The 23,258-nt window shown below is 39.6% G+C and overlaps 1 protein-coding gene and 1 long non-coding RNA gene across 10 annotated transcripts in view; one reads left to right on the top strand and one right to left on the bottom strand.

Moving 5' to 3' along the window:
* The window catches only part of LOC150059682 (uncharacterized), a 722,023-nt gene that overhangs the window by 66,782 nt on the left and 631,983 nt on the right, over window positions 1-23,258 (bottom strand). The window lies entirely within an intron of this gene.
* Window positions 10,375-23,258, top strand: part of Ptprk (protein tyrosine phosphatase receptor type K) — a 496,079-nt gene continuing 483,195 nt past the window's right edge. For 5 of the 9 annotated variants that reach the window (XM_090338151.1, XM_090338158.1, XM_090338153.1 and 2 more), the window contains exon 1: window positions 10,378-10,587. In XM_090338151.1, coding sequence (XP_090194277.1) covers window positions 10,491-10,587 — 97 coding nt within the window. In that variant the 5' untranslated portion in view covers window positions 10,378-10,490. Of the gene's footprint in view, window positions 10,588-23,258 lie in introns of all 9 variants that reach the window. The other 4 variants (XM_090338149.1, XM_090338150.1, XM_090338152.1 and 1 more) reach the window with 2 other exon arrangements.

Genomic DNA, 23,258 nt, shown 5'->3' on the forward strand with positions numbered 1-23,258 from the left:
TTGAAATGAGATCTAAATCAGAATATGTTGTCATTGCACAATCCACAATTTAATGACATCTGAAAAGTTCCTTTGTCTTGTAAGGTAGAGTCTCAACTTCAAAGATTACATCATAAGAATCTTTTCTTTTATGGCAATATGTTTCCGTTACCTTGTTTACTGTGCCACTTAAATGTTTGTTTGTTTGTTTTGTATGTTTGTTTATTTTGAAACTTAACTGGTATTTCTGGTAGTCAGTGGCTCATTCATATGATCCTAGATGCTCAGGAGGCTGAGATCATGGGTTAAAAACAGCCAGGGCAGGAAAATTTGGGAAGATCTTATCTCCAACTAACCAACAAAAAGCTGAAAGTGAAACTGTGGCTCAAGTGACAGAGTACAGCCTTCAGTGAAAAATCAAAAGGACAATGCCCAGGCCTTGAGTTCCTGTGTTAATACTGAAAAAAAAATTACACATATTATTTCTTGTGTACATTTGTCTTGCCCATTGAGCATCTCTTTAATTTACTATGAAGTAATTAAATGGCCATCTTATAGCAGGTAGAAATTGAAATCACAATAAACTTCACTGTTTCTGCCTCTTTTCCCAGGCTATTTGAACTTGTCCTTTGACTCTGTAGAACATTAGCTTTTATCAGGTGTAGTGATCAACAATCTAAGAAGTTAATTGAGTATTTCATTATAGCCCCAAGAAATTGCATGGATTTTTTACAAATATAATGTGCTCATGTTAATATTTCTTAACGAACTCTTCTGAGTTTGTTTCATTTTAGATAGCTGCCATACTTTAAAAACATATAAACTGATATTATGAGAGATCTATTACATATTTTGTGCATTTTATTACACAAGTTTATATAATTAAAAAAGTGAGAAGCTGGCACAGTGGCTCATGCCTGTAATCCTACCTACTTAGCAGGCTGAGATCTGAGGATCGCAGTTCAAAGCCAGCCTGGGCACAAAGTCTGTGAGACTCTTATCTCCAATTAACCTCCAGAAAACTGTAAGTGGTGCTGTGGCTCAAGGGGTAGAGCAGTAGCCTTGAACTGAAGAGGTCAAGGATAACAACTAGGCCCAGAGTTCAACTCCCACAACCACCACCAACAACAACAAAATGTAGTCAAGAGCTGGTGGTTTGTGCCTGTAATTCCAGTTCAAGAGTCTGAGATCTATAGATCTTGGTTCATAGTCAGCTCTGGTGGAGAAAGCCATGAGAAATACTTTTCAATGAACCAGCAAAAAAAATTTAACTGCTCAGGTGGTTGAGCATCAGCTGTGAGTTCAAGCCCTATTAAAAGCTCAAAGAGAAAAAAAATTGAGCACTCATCTTCATGCTAGAAAAGTATCACAGTCAATGAGAGCCCCACTTTGGTTATTCACAGGTATCATGTTTTTTTCCCAGGAAGCCTAGTTCAGCAATTTAGCTCTTTAGGATTTCGTTTTTTTGTTTGTTTGTTTTTGTTTGTTTGTTTTTGAACTCAGTGCCTGTGAACTGTCTGGGGCTTTCTCAAGACTTTCTCTACCACTTGAGCCACAGCACCACTTCTGGCTTTTTCTATGTATGTGGTACCAAGGAATCAAACCCGGGCTTCTGTGCATGCTAGGCAAGCACTCTACCACGAAGCCAAACTCCCCGCCCCTCAAGACTTTTTTTTTTAAAGAATTTATTAACATTGAGTTTTACATCATATTTTAAATGACAAGTTTAACAAACAAGTGTTCAAGGGCCTCTCAAGACTTTTGTCTCCTCTTTCCTACTACAATGATCATTTGCTTCAAAATCTAGTTCAAAACAAGCCAGGCTTTTTTCTACATGTGTTCTTCATCATGAGACACTTTGTTTTCCATTACTTCACCTATAGCATGCATGTATTACGTATCTCTTTGAAATATGTGTGCATGTACGCACTTTGTGCCATTGCACATGTATTATGTTTTTATTCATTTATCTTCCTCTTCCTTTAAGCAGTGTGTTGTCTGTTATTTTATTTTTTTGTCTGCTGATCTAAATGTAAACTACTAATTCTTCCCTGTCCCCCATGGTGTAACTGGCACTGGGTTGTGCACTTAATAAGTGCTTGCAAATGACAAAATGAATTCCTTGCTTTGGTTAAAGAGGACTTCAGCATGGAAATGAGCCCCTGTGTTTGTATGTAGGTTTCAGTGGTTCATTTTCCTGTCAGACTTCCCCTGGCTATGAATGCTATGTCGGCACCGACAGTATGAAGGGAGGATTTTATTGGAGAACATTGGGAGGATTAGAAAAATCTCCAGGGCTTTGGAAACACGACATTTTGTGTTCAGATTTCTATTTCATTTTGTCTCAAGACCAGAATAAGCAAAGAAGAAAGATGGCAAGATCCACAGGGTTCCATATTTGAAGCCAACCCCCTAACCCCCTTCAGAAATAAGTGGGTGGAAGAAAGGAGTGTAATCATTAGAGAATTTCTTATTCAGCTGTGTGAATTCTCATCAGGCTGCAACTTTGCATATGAGCTCTTAACCCCACAGAATGTCTTACTGAATACATGATGTATTTAATTAGTTTCAAGTTATTCTCCTCAGTTTTTTCTAAACTAACAAACAAAAAAGCATCCTAAGATAATGCATGCATTCAAACCAAAAGAATTCAATGAGGCTCAATGGGATAGTATATCGCTGGTACCTTTCTTCCTTTCTTATCTTCTTTCCTTCCCCCAAACCACCCCCCCCCCGTACTAAACCTGGAAGAACAAAACACAAATTTGGGCATGGAGAATATTCAGTACAAAAAGAAGAATAAGGCATGATTTATCATATCCCAGAAAACACAATTCATAAAACACACTAGGTTACTATTAGGCCAAGCATTTGTTTCCTTCTCAAAGTTTATTCACTTATTACTATCACTAGATTAGGCTTTCTGAAAGGGAAAGCGATGCTTTGTATGAGAATATACCAATTCTGGAAGTGACTGACACTGTCCCATTCCTCCACCTCAATCCAATTCACACTTTTATGATTGGCTTCCTGTTTGACCCACGCTTGTTAATTATATCCAGCTGTAGGCAAATTGAGCTTCCAAATTGGCAACACAGAGCTCTCAAGCTGCTCCTATGTTTTTTCCCCTTCCCTTGATAAAACCTTTGGAGCATGCATTTTCTTGACTAGTGTTTCTGAACTAATCCCCAGTGACGGATATTTTTAAAAGGTTGAAGGGAGTCACAAAATGACTCTGATTTTGAATATAGGGTATTTCTTTCCATTCTATCAAAAGTTACCTAAGAACACATGGGAAAGAAGTTCCTTGGAGACTTGGAGGAGAATTTCTTCAGAGTCTAAGTCATATGGCCATCAGGATTCCTTGCAAGTATCTAGTTCTTAGCAACTCCTGAGAACTGGGTTTTCCTCTACTTCCAAGGCTCCAACACCCACACAGCACAATGTTTTTTATGGGATTAGCGAACACTTTCAGAAAAATTTCTACAATTTTATGTTCTATCCAAGGGCATTGCTGTTCATAAATTCCCTGTCTCTCCGTTCTCCAGGGATTCTGTTGACAAAACGTAAACCCTTGCAATAATTCTATGAAGCTCTTTTTCTTTTTCTTTTCTTCCCCCCACCCCCTTTTCAACTTTCAGGGGAGAACAAAATAGAAGCTCATTTTCACCTCCTACCCCAAGAGACTCTGCCTGATAAATTGGCCTTGAGGATGAGAATTAGCTACCTAGGAATCAGGAAGGGGAATGAGATACAGAATAAGACTCAGGTCAGAGTTATAGCCCAGCTATTAACCAGCTGCATATCCTTGGACCAATAGATTAATCCTCTAGGCTGTAGTTTTTTTCATTCGTTCTGTGGAATTAATAATACTACCTGCTTTGCCTACTTCACAGGACTGGAGTGAGAATAGATTGAGATCACATGGGTGAATATGTTTTGCAAAGTGAAAAGCACATAACCAATTAGTTCCTACTAACAAGCTGAGAATATTATCTAATTGCTTATAAATGCATGCTGTGTGTACACTCCTGCTCTGTGAGTGGGTGACTAAGACCTTGGTTCTGACGGCTACAGATTCGTTCAGTGAACAAGGGAGGGAGATGAGGAGAACAGCATTTATTAAGTATTTATCATCTAGGCTTTTTAGTACTTACAAATCAACTATTCTAAGGAAAAATAGATTTTATCTAATTAAAACCTGTAGTTTAGGAATCTCATTTTCATATGAAATCAAGATACAAACATACTAAGTACTACTAAAAGTGTTTCTTTCCAATTCTTTTTTTCTGCATCCTACTTCTGAAAGATTCCTGTTGTTTGTATCTTGACAGCCATCTCCTCCATTTCCCCCAACCACTCAAAAAACAAAGCTATTATTCTGAAGGCTTGGTACCGTTGGGAAGAGTAGAATATTTAAGACATGAAACCAGTAGGAAGTACTCAAAGGTGGAATGACTTCAAAGGGTATATCTAGATCACATGTTCTTCCTCTCAGTCTTTCTCTTCTGTGAAGAGAGTGGCTTCCTTCTTCAGGCTTTGGTTCCCTACCCTTTTTATCTTCTCACAGACCCAAAGGCAACAGGGCCAGGTGACCAAGGACTGAAACCATGAGCCAGAATAATTAATTTTTTCTTCTATATTGAATACCTTAGCTATTCCTTCAGTGATGGAAGGATACATTTGTCCATGCTTTCAAATGGAGGAACACTGCATACATTGCTGTCCTAGGCACCTTACCATATTGGTACTCATGGAAAAGATCTTACAAATGAAGAAACCTGTCTGAATTTGTTCAATCCAGGATGCTACAAAGCCATTTAACTGTAATATTATGTTTTCCAGTGACACTAATATGAACATCAGATGGAACTGGGGTTCTATGGAAAACATTTTACTTGATGCTGCTCCACGTTTGTGATTTGGAATTAGTCTATGGTGAAGCAGAAAGAAATAATGCTAATCTCTGTATTTAAAGAACCCTATAGACTCCACTCCCAAGCTGCTTGAGTTGATTCAAAACTTTGGAAAGGTAGCAGGGTATAAAATTAACCCTCAAAAATCGACTGCCTTCCGATATGCCAACAACGAGAGGATGGAGGCAATAATCAGGAAAGCAACTCCTTTTGCAATACCCTCAAAGAAAATAAAAGTACCTAGAATTAACTATGAATGTAAAGGACCTTTTTGATAGAAACTTTAAAACTCTGAAAAAGGAAATTAAAGCAGAACTGAGGAAATGGAAAAAACTCCCATGCTCCTGGATTGGAAGAGTTAACATTGTGAAAATGGCAATCTTGCCAAGGGCTATCTAGAAATTCAACACAATACCCATCAATATCGCAATGTCATTCTGTAAAGAAATAGAAGAGGTGATCCATATGGAATAATAAAAGACCCCATATAGCAAAAACAATTCTTAGCAGAAAGAACAGCACAGGAGGAATTTCAATACCAAACTTTAGATTCTATTACAGAACTATAGTGACCGAAACAGCTTGGTACTGGCACAAGAACCTAATCTTTGAAAATAGAATGGAAGAAAGACAGCCTCTTCAACAAGTGGTGCTGGCATAACTGGTTAAGCACCTACAGAAAACTAAAGTTGGATCCTCCTTTGTCATCCTGCACCAGGATTAACTCCAAATGGATCAAAGACCTTGGGGTAAAAGCAGATACACTGAAAACTTTACTAGAAAGAATAGGAGATACACTAGGCCTCCTTGCCACAGGTCGAAACTTTCTTAATAAGGACCAAGAAACACAACAAATCAGAGAAAGTCTGGATAAGTAGGAGTGCATTAAACTGCAGAGCTTCTGTATGACAAAAGACATAGCTAGCAAATTAACTAGAAAGCCTACAGAGTGGGAGAAGGTTTTCACTAACCATACAACAGACAAAGGCCTCATATCTAACATATATCAACAGCTCAAAAAATGGAATCACTCCAACTAATCTCCAAAGAAACAACCATCCCATTAAAAGATGGGCCAAAGACTTAAAGAGAGTCTTCTCTGAAGAAGAAATAAGAATGGCCTATAGACACATGAAGATATGCTCCACATCTCTGGCCATGAAAGAAATGCAAATCAAAACAACTCTAAGATTCCACCTCACTCCAGTTAGAATGGGCGTGATTAAGAAATCTAATGACAACAGATGCTGGAGGGGATGTGGACAGGAGAGATCACCACTACTCTGTTGGTGGAAGTGCAAACTCATTCAACCACTATGGGAAGCAGTATGGCAGTTCCTCAAAAGACTAAACATAGAACTCCCCTATAACCCAGCAATTCCACTACATGGCATTTACCCAACCTTCCAGAAACAAAGACATACTAAATCCACTAGCACAACGATGTTCATTGCAGCACTATTTACCATAGCAAAGAGATGGAACCAATCCAGATGTCCCTCAGTTGATGAGTGGATCAACAAGATGTGGTATTTGTACACAATGGAATTCTATGCTGCTGTCAGAAAGAATGACATTGCCCCATTTGTAAGGAAATGAAAGACTTAGAAAAAAGCATATTAAGTGAAGTAAGCCAGATTCAAAAGAACATAGGCTCAATGGTTTCCCTTATTTGTCATAATCAGTAGAAATCTCCTAGCAGAGATTTACAATAGAACAAAACCTAGATACATAAGGCCATATAGTATGGCACTAAATGAAAGGACCTCCAGGATATAGAAACAAAAGCCATATAATGAGTGATTGTTGTCCTTAATATACTATGTTATATCTCATCTCTTTTGCTGTCCCTTGGCCATCTCATATTGTTATAGTATTTCACTTCGTTATATGATATATTGTATATATGTGTATTTGGTTATTTGAAATCTGATAGAGAAGGGGGGAAAACAAGATGAAGGTCATGGGTTGGGAGAGGGAAATGGGGACCAAGAATGAGAAAGGGTATCAATGTTTGTGAAGTAATGCACCTTTTCTCTGGTGACTATAATGTAACCCTTCTATTAATTACAATAAAAATATATGAAAAAAACATTTTCTACTATTAAAAAAAGAAATAATGCTAATCTGTGCTCAGTGAAAAAGATTTATTATGTACCTGTACCAAAATAATAAGAAAAAGGAGCAACTTAAATTTTATTATTCTATATTTACTGGTAACAAATTTATTATGGGATGGTTATTTATTTACTTTGCAGTGCTGTGGATTGAACCTAGAGCCTTGGGTAAGCTAATTTGGCATTCTCCCTCTGAGCTGTCTTCCGCCCCCCCCCCCAACCTCCTGTTAGTCTTCTTCTTATGTCTTTTTTTCTTTTTCTTTTTTTAAATCAAAGAACAGACATTTGTCATCTGTTTTTACTTATTTATTTTTTAAGTATTGGGGATTAAAACTTAGGTCTTTATGTTTGCTAAGTAGACACTCTACCAGTAAGTAATGCCCCAATCTTCTTTCACTGGTGATTTTTGAGGTAAGATCTCGCTTTATGTATATTTTTGTGCATTGGATACTATACTCCTTCTTATGCTTCCCTCTTTTGCTAGAGATATGCCCAGCCATTGTGTTTCTGCTGTTACTAAGATAACAAGGCTCACACTACCCTGTTCAGCCTTAGGTTGAGATGAAGTCTTGATTGTTTATTTGTCTAGGGTGGCCTCAAACATAGCTTGTCATTTGATTTTTAATGTATACACACACACACACGCACACACACAATTATAAATTTTATCACACTAGTACTTCTGAGTGTATAGTGTGTGTCATTAATGTGTTTACATTTTACCTTCTTAAATCAAAAGCCTGTACTGTCTGCTGATCTTTATTTTTTCATAAGCATTTTTCCATTTTTTTTTTCAGTTTACATGTTTCACACCATTCCTTCAGCTCATAATCGGCCTGTTTCTGGACATTTGCAATGTTTACACTTTTCTGTTTTGTGGGTTTTTTGGACTATATAATGCTTTTTGCATTTTCATAATTGTTGTGGGCCCTGAGGACAGAAGGGTTGTTGTACTAGTCCAAAAGTTTTATTGCATTTCTTTGATTTTAGAAAAAAGTCACCTTTGCTCTTTGCTTATTATTAATTCATTAATTTATGTTTTACTACACCCGGGGCTCGAATTCAGGGCCTGAGCACTGTCCTTGGGCTTTCTCAAGGCTAGAGCTCTACCACTTGAGCCACAGCACCACTTCCAGCTTTTTCTATGTATATGGTACTGAGGAATTGAACCTGGATCTTTGTGCATACTAGGAAATCACTCCATCACTAGGCCAAACTCCTGGCCCTATTTCCTTATTTTTGAAGTGATAATAATTCTTTGCTTTTTGCCTAAACTCAAAGAGACATGGAACATTATTAATGCTGCAGTCTAATAGGTATTTTATCAGTAGTACATCCTGAACAGGCTGTAAAACACTACCTGCTGCTGTCACTTCTCCATGACAGAAGTGAGTGAGGTGCAATCTTCTTCCAAAGAATGGGAAGGCAAGAACTGCAACACTATATAAGTCATACTTTAAAGAAATTTGATGACTGTATTTCATCTTTCCTATAGAATAGTGCATATTAGTATACATATAAGATATATACTAATATTATATATGTATATTCTATATATGTATATATGATATATATATATACATATTATATGTTCTCTTTCTGCATGATAGGGCTCCACATATAGTCCAACCTGGAACTTGTGATCTTCATGTCTCAGACTTTTCATGTCTCAGACTCCCAAGGCTGTAATAATAGGAATAATAACATGTTATTCTGTTCAGACCTTTTATATATATGTCTTCGAGCTTTTGATTACTTCCGATCCAAGAAAATTTCTCAACTTAGGAAATAGGAATGGTGGTAGGATGTATTCAGATTACAGGTTAATGAGTTTAGAAAACATCTGTTTTGTACTCTGTTTTGAACTTTACTATGCTAAATGGAATTGACAGGTTTTAGGGTTGATGATTATTTTAATGTGCAAGGTATCAGGTTTAGAATTTCTGTTTAAAATAAACTTCTTAACAATTAAAAATGTCTTTCCAGCCATATAGTTGCATTACCATTTTTGGGTTGTGCAGTAGGCCTAATCATGTGTGATTTGATAAGTTATGCGAACACTATATTAAATTGACTATTGCATTCTCTTGATTTTGAAGGGCTAAACATGTCTGACTGACAGGTGTCAGTCAATACACTATAGTTAGAAAGTTGTAAAGATGCCATAATTCTGAATAGCTTATTCAACGCAATAGAACACATTTTGTGTTATTTTGCAAAAGTGAACCAAGTATGCACTGTACAGTTTTTTGTTGTTTTTTTAACCACAGGAGCAAGTCGGCATGGCATATGGTGAAACGACTTTTTGCTGCTGCACAAGTAGCGAACTGTAAAATTCTTCACTGTCGTAATATGGCTTGATGTTCCTCCTTGCTGATTATACACTGTTGCTTTCATTGCCAGTGTGGATTCCATTTGTTAAGTATTGGTATTTTAAGTGTACTCAATATATGAAAAATAAAAAAAAATATTGTCTACTCCATCAAAGACCTAGGTGAAAGGAAAGAGGCCATCACTGAAGTAGAAAGTTAAAAAGTCCAGCACCCTCTCAGGTGCATCACCAACAGCACAGAAAAGGTGACGCGCCAGCTGTTCACCTTGGAAAGTTACCGAACGTTTATTTTGGTCTGAGTCTTGTGTGTTGTATGAATGAGGATCCGTCTATTTTCTCGGGGGGGGGGGTGCCTAATTCTGTCTCAAGCAGTCTGGTTATTCTTCTAGGGAAGGATGGCTGTTCCTGCACACTTCCTTCCTCCCAGCAGTGGATCCCCATCTGGGGGCACAACCCCGGGTGGCCCCTCTGCTCGGGAAGGCGTCCCGCCACTCTGCTTCCATTCCCATGGTCTTCTGCAACAGGGCAGGCCTAATAACGTCCCACCTCCCGATCCTTGGGCGGCTCCGGGGTCCTGGGAAGAGTTGCCAGCGGGCGGTTGGAGACCCAGGCGGCGAACAAAGGCAGCAGTGGCGGGCGGTGAGAGGCCGGGCGCCGAGAGCGGGGCGCGGGGAGGGCGCGCGCACGTGCGCGCACGGCCGGGGCTGGCGCGCGTCTCTCCGGTGGCGGCGGCGGCGGCGGCGGCGGCGGTGGCGGCGGGGGCGCGCTGGAGCCTGCATTCCTCCAAAGCGCCCGGAGCCCGCCGGGCGACGTCACCACAGGCTCCGCCCCCCCGCCCGGTCCCTCCCCGAGCAAAGTAACTCTTGACTAACAGGAGCTGCCTCGGCCGAGCATGGAGAGCTGCCGCCGCGGCGGGCCGGGGACGCGGGAGACGCGGTCGCCCCGGAGCTAGTTCGGCGAGGGCGAAGAAGGAGGCAGTGGTGGGAGTGGGTGGGTGGGTGGGTGGGGGAGTGTGTGAGCGGGCGCAGACTCCCCAATCTCGCCCAGCCGGCGTCGTCCTGGCAGCTCGGTGGTGGATTTCGCCGCGAGCCCCTCCGGGGCAGCTCTTTTCCAAAGCTGCTTGGAGAAACTTCTTCCAAACTCTCCATGGATTCGGCGGCGCCGGCGCTGCCTGCTTTTCTGGCGCTCGTGCTCCTCTCCCCGTGGCCTCTCCTGGGGTCGGCGCAAGGCCAGTTCTCCGCAGGTGAGTGGCTTGGGGTTGGGGTGGTCGGGGTGGGGTGGGGGTCCGGGGTCCAGAACCAGGAGAAGGAGAGGCTTTGGTGGATGGCTGGGGGCGGAGGGTGGTGGTGGCCGGGGTCTGGAAAGAGATATCCTCCGAGTTTGTGCCAGGTGGGACGCGCGGGGCACTGGGCCGGCGCCACTTGGCGCAGGTAACTTTGCTCTCCGGGACCCATTGTTTCTGTCGGAGTCTCGCTTCGGGGTATGGGGTGGCACCTCTATGGCCAAAGTGAGTGGACACATTGTTTTTTTCTTGGGCGCACTGGTGGAGACTCGGGGTCCGGCGCCTCTGGTTTCCCCGAGGGGTTCGAGGAGGGGGGGGAGAGATGGAAAAAAAAAGTAGTTAAGAGTGCACGGACGGCTACTCTGTGGCTGGTTGTGCAGGGTTGTGGCTGCTGGCTGCACCCCCCGTGGTTAATAATAATAATAATAATAATAATAATAATAAATTGCCGAGGGCGCCTTTGTCAGGAATGTGGAGCCGCCACGGGACGGAGCTAGGCGCGCTTTGCCAGGTGCTTTTTGTCCGGGGAATAACCTCGTCCGGTGGACGTGGTCCCACCACTTCTTCCCGGTCGTCGCCCAGTCCTCGGTTGTCCCTCCTCCCGCAGCCCCAGCCTCGGGTTGGGACTGCTTGGACACTGTTGCTTGTGTATGTTGGAGGAGTCTTTCGAGATGTTTTGTAAATGCCATCATCCAGGATCCAGGCCCAGCGAACCCGGGGGGCGCCCGATCGGCAAAGCCTGACCACACTGGTTGGGGACCCGCTTGTCCCATGAAGCCATCGCCGGGTTGGCTCCGCACCTCCCGTGGCCCCGCCAGCGTGACCGGGGCTCCAGTGACTCCTGCCCGTCGGGATGAGGCCATCTGGAGTGCTGTTCCTTTCCTTTGAGCTTTTGGTGAAGCCACAATTGGGAAGTCCGGGGGCCTTAGCCCTCGTGGGAAGGGGACGGGGGAACCCGTCCTGGGGTCCTTGTTGTTGCTTGGTTGCTTCTACCCTTCTCCTCCTCTGATGGTTCTGAAGTTTCATCCAGTGGACGCTGGGCAACGGCCACCCAAGTCACCACCAATTTGCTTCCTTCCCGGTCCTGATAACTTTTCCAGCCAAGCCTCCCAGGTTCAGCTTGGCTTGCTGGTTGACTTTGCAGATGGAAATGCACAGAGTGGCCGGGAGGTGACCTAGAAGATAGGGGGAAACGCCACAGCCACACTCCTGGGCTCAGCCCGCAGGGTATGCCGAAAGAACTTACTTAGTGCTTGACCGGGTCTTTGTTGAGACTGCTGGATTTCCTGGTAATAAACGCACACTGTTGTTTTCCCCGGCAGTAGTGTGTAATTCTCTTTCGGTCTCTCCTGCCTGCCCTCCTCCCTCTCCCCCTCCCTCCCCCCGACTCAGAATTAGACCACAAATTCGGGTGGCAGCTTGTGTCATCCACTTAAGTAGAGGCGATGAAATGGCAGCAGGCAGAAGAAAGGCTATGGTTATGTGTGGAGATGATGTGTGCCAGAGCTCTGTGTAATGTTTTAATTTAATTCTCTTTGGACTGAACGTTACTGCATGCATCTCTGACACACTTACCCCTTAGTATTGGAACCAGGCTTGATGTAATTTATTATATGCAGCAAGTGGGAGTGGGTATCGATTTTTTGCACTGTTTGTAATGGCACAGAGAGCCTGCGCTTAAAAAGGCGTGTAGTTTGTTAATTGAAAGTTTGAACTCTACCAGTTGCATGATTAAACTTACATGTTTTCAGCAGCCACAGCTATTAGTATCTCAACAGCTGATGGATGTATTTTCAATAGTAAAGGAACTTTTTTTTCTCTTAAGTGTTATTTTCGCTTTAATGAGTTAGGGAATGTATTTCTTATGTATTTCAATGTAGTGATGGGCTTTCTGATACCTGGAGTTTTGATGTCTCAAATGAATAATTGTGTTCACGTACATCTAGTTATAAATGATTTTTTCTCAATATGCATGGCTTTTCTCCTTAGTCACTTTATATTGTATTTAATTAGTAGTCTGTGCAGTCCTAATAATTATAATACAGAGTTGGACATAAAAAATTTTGCCACTCAGGACATAGGAATAGTTGCTCAGAGGTGGATGTCTTTTATTCTCATGTTTAAAAGTCAAATTGTAGACTTTATAGTCTAAAAGTTTGGTCTCTAATTATTTCCATGTGCTGATTAATCATAAATCATTTGAAATTGTACTGTCATCAAACCCTGTGTCAGTCAGAATTGATGAAGGACATAGACTACAGATAAATCCAAGTTGATATTTGAACTTTTTTTGGACAAATTTGCATAAGCATACTTTATAATAAAGCATGCTTTAAAACAAATCCTTTTTTAAATTTGACTCTTCAGTTATTCTTTTAAGCATGTCTTTTAAATCACACTACTCAAGGCCAGTTCACAACCTTCTGAAATTATTATGTGACTCCTAATGTAGTTAGCTTATAAACAGTTTGAAAGGCAGATAGTTGAGCTTTTGATATATCATGTACACACTTAGTTTGCCTTTTTAAAATCACAATTTAAGACTCTTCATTATTATGTCTTCTTTCTTAGCTTTTGGAGTTAAAAAAACATATATCTCTATTTTAAAACCAGAATCTCTTGTAAAGTTCAACTTGTAGTTTTTCAAGTTCATTCATTTCCTTAAAACGTATGGGAAAACTGAAGCATAGAAATGCAAAAGAGGTTATATAGTACAATATATGTTTTGGGTTGTTGAGCTATTGCCTCCTGATATCATGTAAGAGAGAGTTCTATGGAAGAACTCAGATGACCTACAAAAACAGTCTCAGGGGAGATGACTTGAAAACTCAGCTTTCCCATCTATAAAATGAAGATAATAATACCTGTCCTGATCATTCCAGGTAGTTTTTATGAGGATGAGACAACATAGTTTATGTGACCTAGCACTGTCAATTGTAAAGCATTATGCAGCCGTCTGGTGTGTAATCATCATATATTAAGGTAGCTAAAGTACCTGAGTTTCAGTGTTTACTGTCCCCAGAGTCTTGGAACTCTCTATTGAGTGCTACTGATGACTGTTTAGAGTGTGTGTGTGTGTGTGTGTGTGTGTGTGTGTGTGTGTGTTTCACTAGTCTTTTCTTTTTCTCTTTTTCTTTTTTGTACCAGTCCTGGGGCTTGAACTCAGGACTGCATTGTCCCTGAGCCCTTTTGCTGAAGTCTACTATTCTACCATGTGAAGGTCAGCTCCATTTCCAGCTTTTTGGTGGTTAATTACAGACCAGAGTTTCACGGACTTCCCTGCCTCAGATATCACTGGATTGGGATCCTTAGATCTCAGCCTGTTGTGTAGGTAGGATTACAGGCATAATCAATATCCTCTGATGACTGACTAGTCATTCATTTAAATCATTGTTAAACAACCGTCTCCCATTATCACAGACAGTGACAGCACAGTGATTAAGTTATTCTAAATTCATGGACAAGCTAGTATCAATATTCCCAGCATTCAAATTACAGGAAAAATAATACTTTTAACCAGCTTTTTTTTTTTTTGAGCTATTTGTTGAACTGTTGGCTTAGCTTTTCCATCTCAGTGTAGAGAATAATATGCAGCTTTTAGATGCAGTCTTCGCTGTGACCTAGAGAGGGACTATTGTCTCTTCAGTATGATGTGAGACAGAAAATGCAGCTCAGGATCCTGCCTTGGCTGTGCTTCCTGGCATGTCACACTGGTAATCCCTTAGGACCTTGCAACCCATCTAAGCAGTGCCACTGTCCTTGTGTATGACTTCATATCATCCCTAAGACAAAACTGTTTTCACTTATATTTATTATCTACCAGGAAAATGCATTCTAGCCAGCTTGTATTGAAGATTGCTTTTTAGTTCCCTGGTTTTAATTGGCCATTATCTTTAGATAGATGTATTTGGTGTCTTCGTATATAATGAATCCACCTTAACATCACTAGTACTGATAGGTAACTGTGTATTTCTAGGCTTGTCCCTTTCTATCTGACTATCTGAATGCTGACTTTCCTAGATTTTGAGATGTCATGTTTTTGTGTCTGGCCTGCCCAGACAGAAGGAGGCAGGTTTGGCTGCTATTTGGGTATTGGCATGTATGCTGCTGACAGCTCCTCTCTTTGTGTTTATAAATGGGAATATAAAAAATAAATCAACCCCTCTGTCATTCCAGTCTTCCACATTCCTTCCCACTCATTTCTATCAACAACCAAGCTCTATCTACATATACACAAAATTGCAATCTTTTGAATTTTACCAAATATCCTTGGTGGTGGGGCAGGACCATCCTGGATTTCTTGCCTCTTCCTGCTCTCTAGCACAAGCCCAGTACTGACCTGAAGCCTTATTTTATTATTAATTAACAAGTAATAACTCTCTATATATACAAAGTTCAACATGATGTCATCATATAACACAGATGTGTCCTTTATTACTCCCACTGACAAAAAAACGAATACCCACTCTCCCACCAAACATCACATGCCTAGCAATAATGCTTGAACACATTTATACTTATTAAATTCATGTGATCTGATGCCAGCTAGAGGAAGTGTTTTGAGCCCTACTGTTTTTGAAGTACATGTTGCTAGTTCTACCGCGGGTGATATTAAGGGCAGTGTAAATCACATTGCAGGTAGACCTGTATTGTTCCCATTTCTTCTACTAGCTCTTCATAGAGGAAGAAGAGTGCTGGAAGATTGAGAGCAGGAAACCAAGAGAGCTTACACATTGTTTTTTCAGAACATAGGGAGTGTGTGTGTGTGTGTGTGTGTGTTATTTTCAGGAGAGGGAAAAGCATCCTATTTTTGACTTGTTTATTTGAATCAGCCTTTGCCTTTGTTCAAGAACATTTCATTTCTTATTCAGTCAATGTAAAAATTTTCCTCTGTGTATTCCTATCAGACTTTACCCTTTGATCATATGTATCTTGGTTTGTGTTCCTTTATTAAATGGTGTTTCTCTACCTAAAAAGGTTGTAATTGCTTTTGAACATGACTTTAAAAAAAAATCGAGATTCTTACTGTTTGTTGTAGTTTCCAAAAAATTGTGTAAGAAATATAAAATCATAATATATATATGTATATATCTTCAAGTAGTGTTTAATAATAAAGCTAGTTAGTGATCCATCAAACAGAGTACTTTTATTTCAAATGAAGCCAAAAGCCAATTGTATAGCCATGAAAAAACTCTTTAATGTCACAGGATGTTTATTTGTTGTATTTATCTGTCTCTGGATGAAAAAAGAATGAGATTTATGTTTCTTTTTGTATATAAGGATAGAAACTTTGAGCATCAGGTTGCATGGAATGTTTGTGATACGTTACATGCAACTGTGCTTTGGAATTTTTAAAAAGAGGTTATTATTTTTGAATATTTTGCCATACAAAGTTTGAGGTAATTTGCAAACTTCAAACTTCATCTCAGCACAAATAACAAGTCTTAAAAAATCATAGTTACAGATAAGAAATGTATCGTGAAGGTTCTGTTATGAAGTTTTTCTTTTTGTTTTCTTGTTTGAATTCTTTGGATTTGTTAATAATTTGGTAATAAAAGCTGAATGGTACTCATTTAAAAACTTGGTTTTGTGATATGTTTTTTCATTGTTGAGGTTCTGGAGTAACATTAGGCTTGGGATATGAGGACTGGATTGATTCTGTTGTGGAACTTTGCCATTTTCCTACTTTAGTTGAAAAAAAATTTTTTTTTGAGAAGAGGGGGTCTTTGTGTTTTATCTGTTGATAATCCATAAAAATTATCAGTGGCTTATTTTGTCACTTACAGTTGCTTTAAGAGCCAATTAAGTAATCCTAGATGACATGATTCATGCTTCCACTTAATATGATTGTGGAGCTCTGTTAGCAAAACAATGATTAATAGGACAGTGCTAGTTCCTCCAGGTGTCATGCTAGGAATTGCTTTAATAAGAGGAACTCAAGAAAAAAGCCACATGAAACAATGTGGAGTTCAGATACTACCGACACTGATTTTGCTGGGAAAGCTGTAAGTATGTATATCTTAGCAATGATAATTCATTGTACAAAGGGTCAGGTTACAAAGATGCTGAGCACATTTGGGATAATACAAAACTTACATTCTTAAAAATACTATTGGAAGTCAGGTGCCAGTGGCTTAGGCCTGTAATTCGAGCTACTCAGGAGGCTGAGATTTAAGGATCATGGCACAGGAAAGTCTGTGTGACTCTCATCTTCAGTTAACCAACAAAAAACCGGAAGTTGTGCTGTGCTGTGTAGAGTGCCAGCCTTGAGCTGAAGAGCTCAAGGACAGTGTTCAGGCCCTAAGTGCAAGCCCTCCAACTGACAAAAGAAAAAAAATAGTATTGGATATAGGTTTTATATTTTCTGTTTAATAGATGGAGAAACTGTGGTGATGATTAAATGGACTAGACATTGTATCCTCTCCTCTCCTATCCATCATTTCTTCAGGAGAAAGCTATCAGTTATCCTCTAGGTTATTGTCTATTGGTATAAAACTTTCCCAGTGCATCCTGTATGGATTAGACTGAGTCTCCAAATCTGCTTACCCAGCCAGAGGAATTCCCTGATGCAATGGGGTCTGGGGGAGTAAACCCACCAGCAACTTTGTCAGGCATTCAGCCTCATCTAGAGTGGAGAAGATGACATTCTATAGTGCTTACAATGCACTTAATCAGCTGATGGCTGATTGTTTCACAGTCAGGGTATTCTGGCCCTGCAAAGTTCTCTTAGGGTTTTGCTACCTAAATTGTGGTCCATGGACTAGTAGCATCAGTGTCACCTAAGAGAATATGGGCTGATCTTAAATCAGAGGTAACATATGACCTACTGAATCAGAATCCATACTTTAATAAGGCTTTCTTGTAACATTTAACTTTGAAAAATACTACAGGAAGACAAAGCCCGTATTAAAAAGAATCTCATGTGCACTTCTTTTAGAACTTGAAGACTATTGTGAAAGGATTATTTATAAGATGAAACAATTCTTTTGGATTTACAATTCTTATCAATATTTACTTGATTATAATTTAATATCCCAGACACATCAAAACATCCCAGACACATCAAACAACAATGCTACCTATTTTTGTTTTAAAGAATACTTAGATAAATTTGCAAGTGTTAGGTTCACAGGAAAATAAAAATAAGGGTAAATAGTTTTATTTATGAGTGCTTTGATTAGAATGTTTAGCAGCAAATATACTGAAGAACCAAAAATACCAAGTGCAGTTCATTTTACTTAATGCAGTTTATTTCAGGAAACTATTCCTTCTGACATTATTAGTGGCAGTGTCTTCATAATTCTTTTCTTCCAAGTATAATATAAGATCTTCATAATAAGAGCTCATTTATAGGACAGTCAAATTTAATGAATGGGAGTTAGGAGGCAGACTGCATTAAATTTCACAAGCATTCTTTTTACTATGCTTTATGCTCATATTTAAGAACAGAGATTCTTGTCAGTTTTCTCAAGAGAAAAATTATGATGTAACAGTGTATACTATTCTTGTCAAAGCACAATTTCGCTTGCATTTTATCGCTCGCTTTAGCATTCTTTCAGAAAATGAATTTTCCCAGAAGACCTAATTGCATTCTTATTAATGAGCCTGTGAAGTTTTTTTTGTTGTTGTTATTATTCATTTAATTCTAAATGTGTCTACTTGTGCTTGCTGTTTCAACAGTGAAGTCTCTGATTAAATCACAACTGGTGTATTTGTTTTTGCCATTCACTAGTGATTCAGAAAGTGCTGGCATAATGACATGGTTATAGCAGAGAATAATGAAAGGAAAGTCGAAATTAATGTAACCATAGTAGTTGGTAATACTGTGTTTTTAGAAGCTAGACTTACGGATAAAAGATAGTGGCTGATTTTCTTTTTATGTTTTTAAGGAAAATTTGTTCTTAGTCTATATTGTCAAAACCCTAAAACATATAGCTGATGGATTAATTATAAATCAGCATGACTTCTATGTTTTCTTAGGGAGCTTAGTGTTTCAAGGAAGTGTGTGATCTTATTGGAGACATTACTGAGAGAGAACTAGAGGTAAGAACCCTTTGCAAGTCATTTTTATATATCATCAAGACTTTTGGATTTCAAATGTTCTGACTAGTTAGGTTTTTCTAAATTTACCTCAAATTCTGGAGCTTGCCCTTTTCTACTACTCTACTTTTATTCTTGTCAGCAAGAATTAGGTTCATTTTTTTTTTTTTTAGGTTCTTTTATTCCTTCTCAAATTTGTGAAGAGAGATTTCTTCCCCACCCCCCACTTTTCCCCCAGAATATGACAGAAACAAGAATAGGAGCTCTCACTTACTGAGAACCTTATCCCAAGTGGCTGCGTGAGGAACTGGGTGAACCAAGTTATGTAGACACATGTTCAATAACTTGACATTCAATAGTAATATTGAATGTGTGTAGTAAGTATACATTCATGGTTGTACATTAGCAGAAAATGCAACCCTGTCTGGGGCAAGAAGAGGAGAATTTATTGTCTCTCTTGACAATTAAATAGAATTTCAGTTAGAAGTCTGCAGGATTGCACTGGGACATAGTCTCTGCCTGCTCAATGTGGCTCTGAGGGTTTAAATATAGAAGCAAAGTGACCAAGGCATCTCCGCCCACCCAAGTTCAGGAAAGTGTGAACTTACCAGTTTTCAGAGACTCTTGATCTTCACTGAGATTGCATCCAATGGATCATTCATCCCACTAGGGTACGAAAGGCTATGACTAAAGGGAAATAACTTGAAGACTTAGTTCAGGGTTCTGGGTTCAAGCCTAGATGCCACTCAGGTTATATGTGGACCCATTAGGGAACTGTGTTACCCTGTAAATTATCTGTTTCACACAGAGTGGGAAATAGATTCTGAAAAGGAAAGTGGAGTATGTGCTTGTTATGTAGTACAACTGGACTTGAACTGTGAAAAGAAGGTGTGAGAGAGCAGCCTGTTGCTGGTGACTCAGACTGTAATTCCAGCTACTCAGGAGGCTGAGGTCTGAGGATGGCAGTTGAAAGCCAATAAAGGCACAAAAGTCCTTGAGACTCTTATCTGCAGTTAACTATCAGAAAACTGGAAGTGGTGCTCTGGCTCAAAGTGGTAGAGCACCAACCTTGAGCTCAAGAACAGTGCCCAGACCTCAGTTCAAGCCCCACAGCTGTCAAAAAAAGTCCCAATAAAAAGAATATTTGGTGTGTGTGTGTGTGTGTGTGTGTGTGTGTGTGTGTGTGTGTGTGTGTGTAATAATCCTTCTGAGAAGAAGAAAAAATGATGTTTAGGAAAAGTCAGTTAGATTCAGTTGGATTTGATGGCAATACCAAGAGAAAAATGTAGCCATCGAAGCCTAAGTTTCTTAGGAGGCTTAATGGGTGGAAGAGCAAGAGAACAAAGGTATATGTGATTGATCGAGACTATATGTATGTATGTATGTATGTACGTACGTATGCATGCATGTATGTGTCTGTCTATCTCTGTCTGTCTATGTATTATCTATTTTTTGCCAGTCCTGGGTTTGAACTCAGGGCCTGGGCACTGTCCCTGAGCTTCTTTTAAGAAGCTCAAGGCTAGCACTCTACCCTTTGAGACACTGTGTCACTTCCAGTTTTTCTATTTGGTACTGAAGTATTGAACTCATGCTCAACAAGCACTCTGCCACTAAGCCACATTCCCAGCCTAGGAAATATTATTTTTATGTTGGTTTTATCTTTAATGCCTACTTCACAGCACATTTGCTTTTATTATTTTCATTATTCTCTGATTCAGTGTTAAATAAATCCAACATTAAATTAATGACTCCTTTATCTGAGATATTTTGCTCAGAGGCATAGGTTCTGGAAGAATTTGAGCTCAAACTCAAAATTTTAATATAGGGGTAAGTGTAGTACACACACACACACACGCACACACACACACATTTGCACCGATGTAGACATATGTAAATGTATATACATCTATGATCTTAATGGTAATTTGCATAGGTGATTTTTAAGAACTTCTAGAATTATTTTGGTTTGTGTCTAGAATTTTTAAAACACTGTTTCCATACACAAACTTGACTTAACGATGAGCTTTGATTGCAGTAATATTATGTGTATGAATGAAAGAGACCATTTTAAATATAACTGCTTGATGTTCGGGTATCCTAAAAGGATTTACTTGTGTATATATGTGCATATATTTATTTTTAATTACAGGCAGAAAGATTGCTCAGCTGTGCTATATTATATTAAATAACAAGAAATAAAAGAGAAATCAAACCCACTGTTTGGAAACCAATGTTAAAAAACACAAGAGGTGAATTTGTATAGAATTTTGATTTTCTAATCTCTGCTACCTAACTATAATGCTTATCTGAGCAATGTGGGTATTAGGAAGTTGAAATATTTGAGATATTGTATAATGAACCAAATGTAGGGAAGTAACAGCTGGATTGCCCTTTATCTAACCTCATTTTTAAATACTCAGGGAATATAGGAGGTAAAGGAGCTTTCAGGTCCCTGAGTCAGAGAGGGCCAAAGACTTTGGAGATCAGGGTGGGAGGCTGTCTCAGGCAATAGACACAGGGCCTGTAACAAGGAAAGACCTGGATTCCAGACTCAGCAAGAGAGAGAGCATTTGTCTTTATATATCCTTGGGACTCTACACCCAAAATAGCAAAAGATTACCAAAGAAGTATGCAGTGATTGCTACCAAGATAGTAAAATTCCACTAAGTGGAATTTCCCAAAAGTTGAGTAATCTGAAGAATAACACAGATGGTTGTAGGAGCAAACATTTGTTTCCTGGAGGCTCATGTTAGAAAAATGCTAGAGGTAGAACTGGGAAGGTTAAGTGGTGGGCAAAATCCAGATACAAACATTCTGTTTGGCTCTAGATTCAGACTTGCCACAGCTTTCAGCTGTTTGAACTGTCGGTGCTCCCAGGACCATGTAAAGCCTACTCTCTACTGCTGTTTTTTGTGGAACCCATTGCCTTGAGTGGTAGGCAGCCACCTGGGAGAGGGAGGCCAGAGACCAGAGGACTTGGCAGGGACTACTGAGGAAGCCTGGGGCTCCCCTCTCACTTCCTCAGCTAGCACCTGTATCTCAGGAGCAGAACAAATTTACATTTTGGCACTTCTGTCAGTCATTATGAAGTAAATAAGAATATTTACATTGTAACTTCTCCCACTGTTTTAGCAGAAAACAGACATTTCTTTCCATTTCTGTGTTAAAAAAGAACTTGGACTGTAGCACATGAATTCTGGAGAGAATTTCAGAAAAGGGTAAAGATTTCCTAGGCAAAATTAAAATTGTGGGCCGGGAGTTTGGCCTAGTGGAAGCGTGCTTGCCTAGCATGCACAAAGACCCGGGTTCGATTCCTCGGTACCACATGCATAGAAAAAAAGCTGGAAGTGGTGCTGAGGCTCAGGCCCTGAGCTCAAGCCCAGGACTGGCAAAAAAAAAAAAAAATTAAAATTGCCAAATTTCTCTTCAAACTTGAAAATACAAAATCTTAGAAAACTTGCTTCACTTGAGTCATTAATATTTTGTGCCCATTGTTGCAGAAATAGCCAAACACTGATTTTTCATTCAGAGGATATAGCATAATACGGAAGTGCAAAAGTGCTGGCGTCTGCCTGACAGGATCCAACATTTTCTTGTTTTCTGATCCTGACACTTCTCTGTAGTTCTGACTTTTGCAAAATGGGTTATGAATTTTGAAGAATCTTGACTATAAGCACCAGGCACACTAATGATATTCATTCGTATTAGCTATTATTATTGCCATCATTATTACTGGAGTAAATTAACTAATGTTTGCAGAATATCTAATCTCATGCTGTTATCGTTTCAAACCTCTAACTGCATTATCTTTTACTTTAAAATAAGACCAGCAGAGAGTAGATAATCAACAGAGAGTACATAATAGGATACCTGAAATAAATTAGCTCAGTGTGCTGATTAACACAGACACAGGCAACACTGTGAAGAATATAACCCATTGCTCAGGAAAACTAGAGACAAATTTACACCAATTTTTAGGAATCAGAATCTGTGGATGAATGATCACAAGAGCTATAAACAACTCTACCACCTAAACTCACCAGTACATACAATAAAAAAAACAGCTTCCCCAAGAGCAGGGTGAGGAGGAAGGTAGGGAGGGAAGCGGAAAAGAAAAGGCACATTATTTTTTAGGTATAAGAATACTCATCAGTATCTGATATATTGGATTTATTTGTATTTGGTTATTTGAAATTGGATAGGGAAGGGGGGAAAACCAAGACGGGGGGGTGGGTGGAGGGGAGGGCAATGGGGACCAAGACATGTGAAAGGGTATCAATATATGTGAATTAATGCACCTTCTATCTAGCAAATATCATGTAACCCTTTTATTAATTACAATTAAAAATATAAAATAAAAAAAGAATATTCCTCGGACTAGATGAAAAGTGCATTTCAATTTTTCTTTTCATCTTGTCTATAGTGGGAATTGAATTTAGGGCTCTGCCATGCTTCAGATCTTTCTGTTTTTAGGGTCTTGTACTTTTGCCTGGGATCAGGATCCTCCTCTCTGCTTTCCCAGCAGCTGGGATTATAGGTATGGACAACCACCTGCAGTTCACTTAATTTCTTTTAACCACTGGAAAAGATAG

The sequence above is a fragment of the Megascapheus bottae genome, chromosome 8 (assembly GCF_031878675.1).
Source record: "Megascapheus bottae isolate mThoBot1 chromosome 8, mThoBot2.hap1, whole genome shotgun sequence".
Taxonomy (NCBI): Eukaryota; Metazoa; Chordata; class Mammalia; order Rodentia; family Geomyidae; genus Megascapheus; species Megascapheus bottae.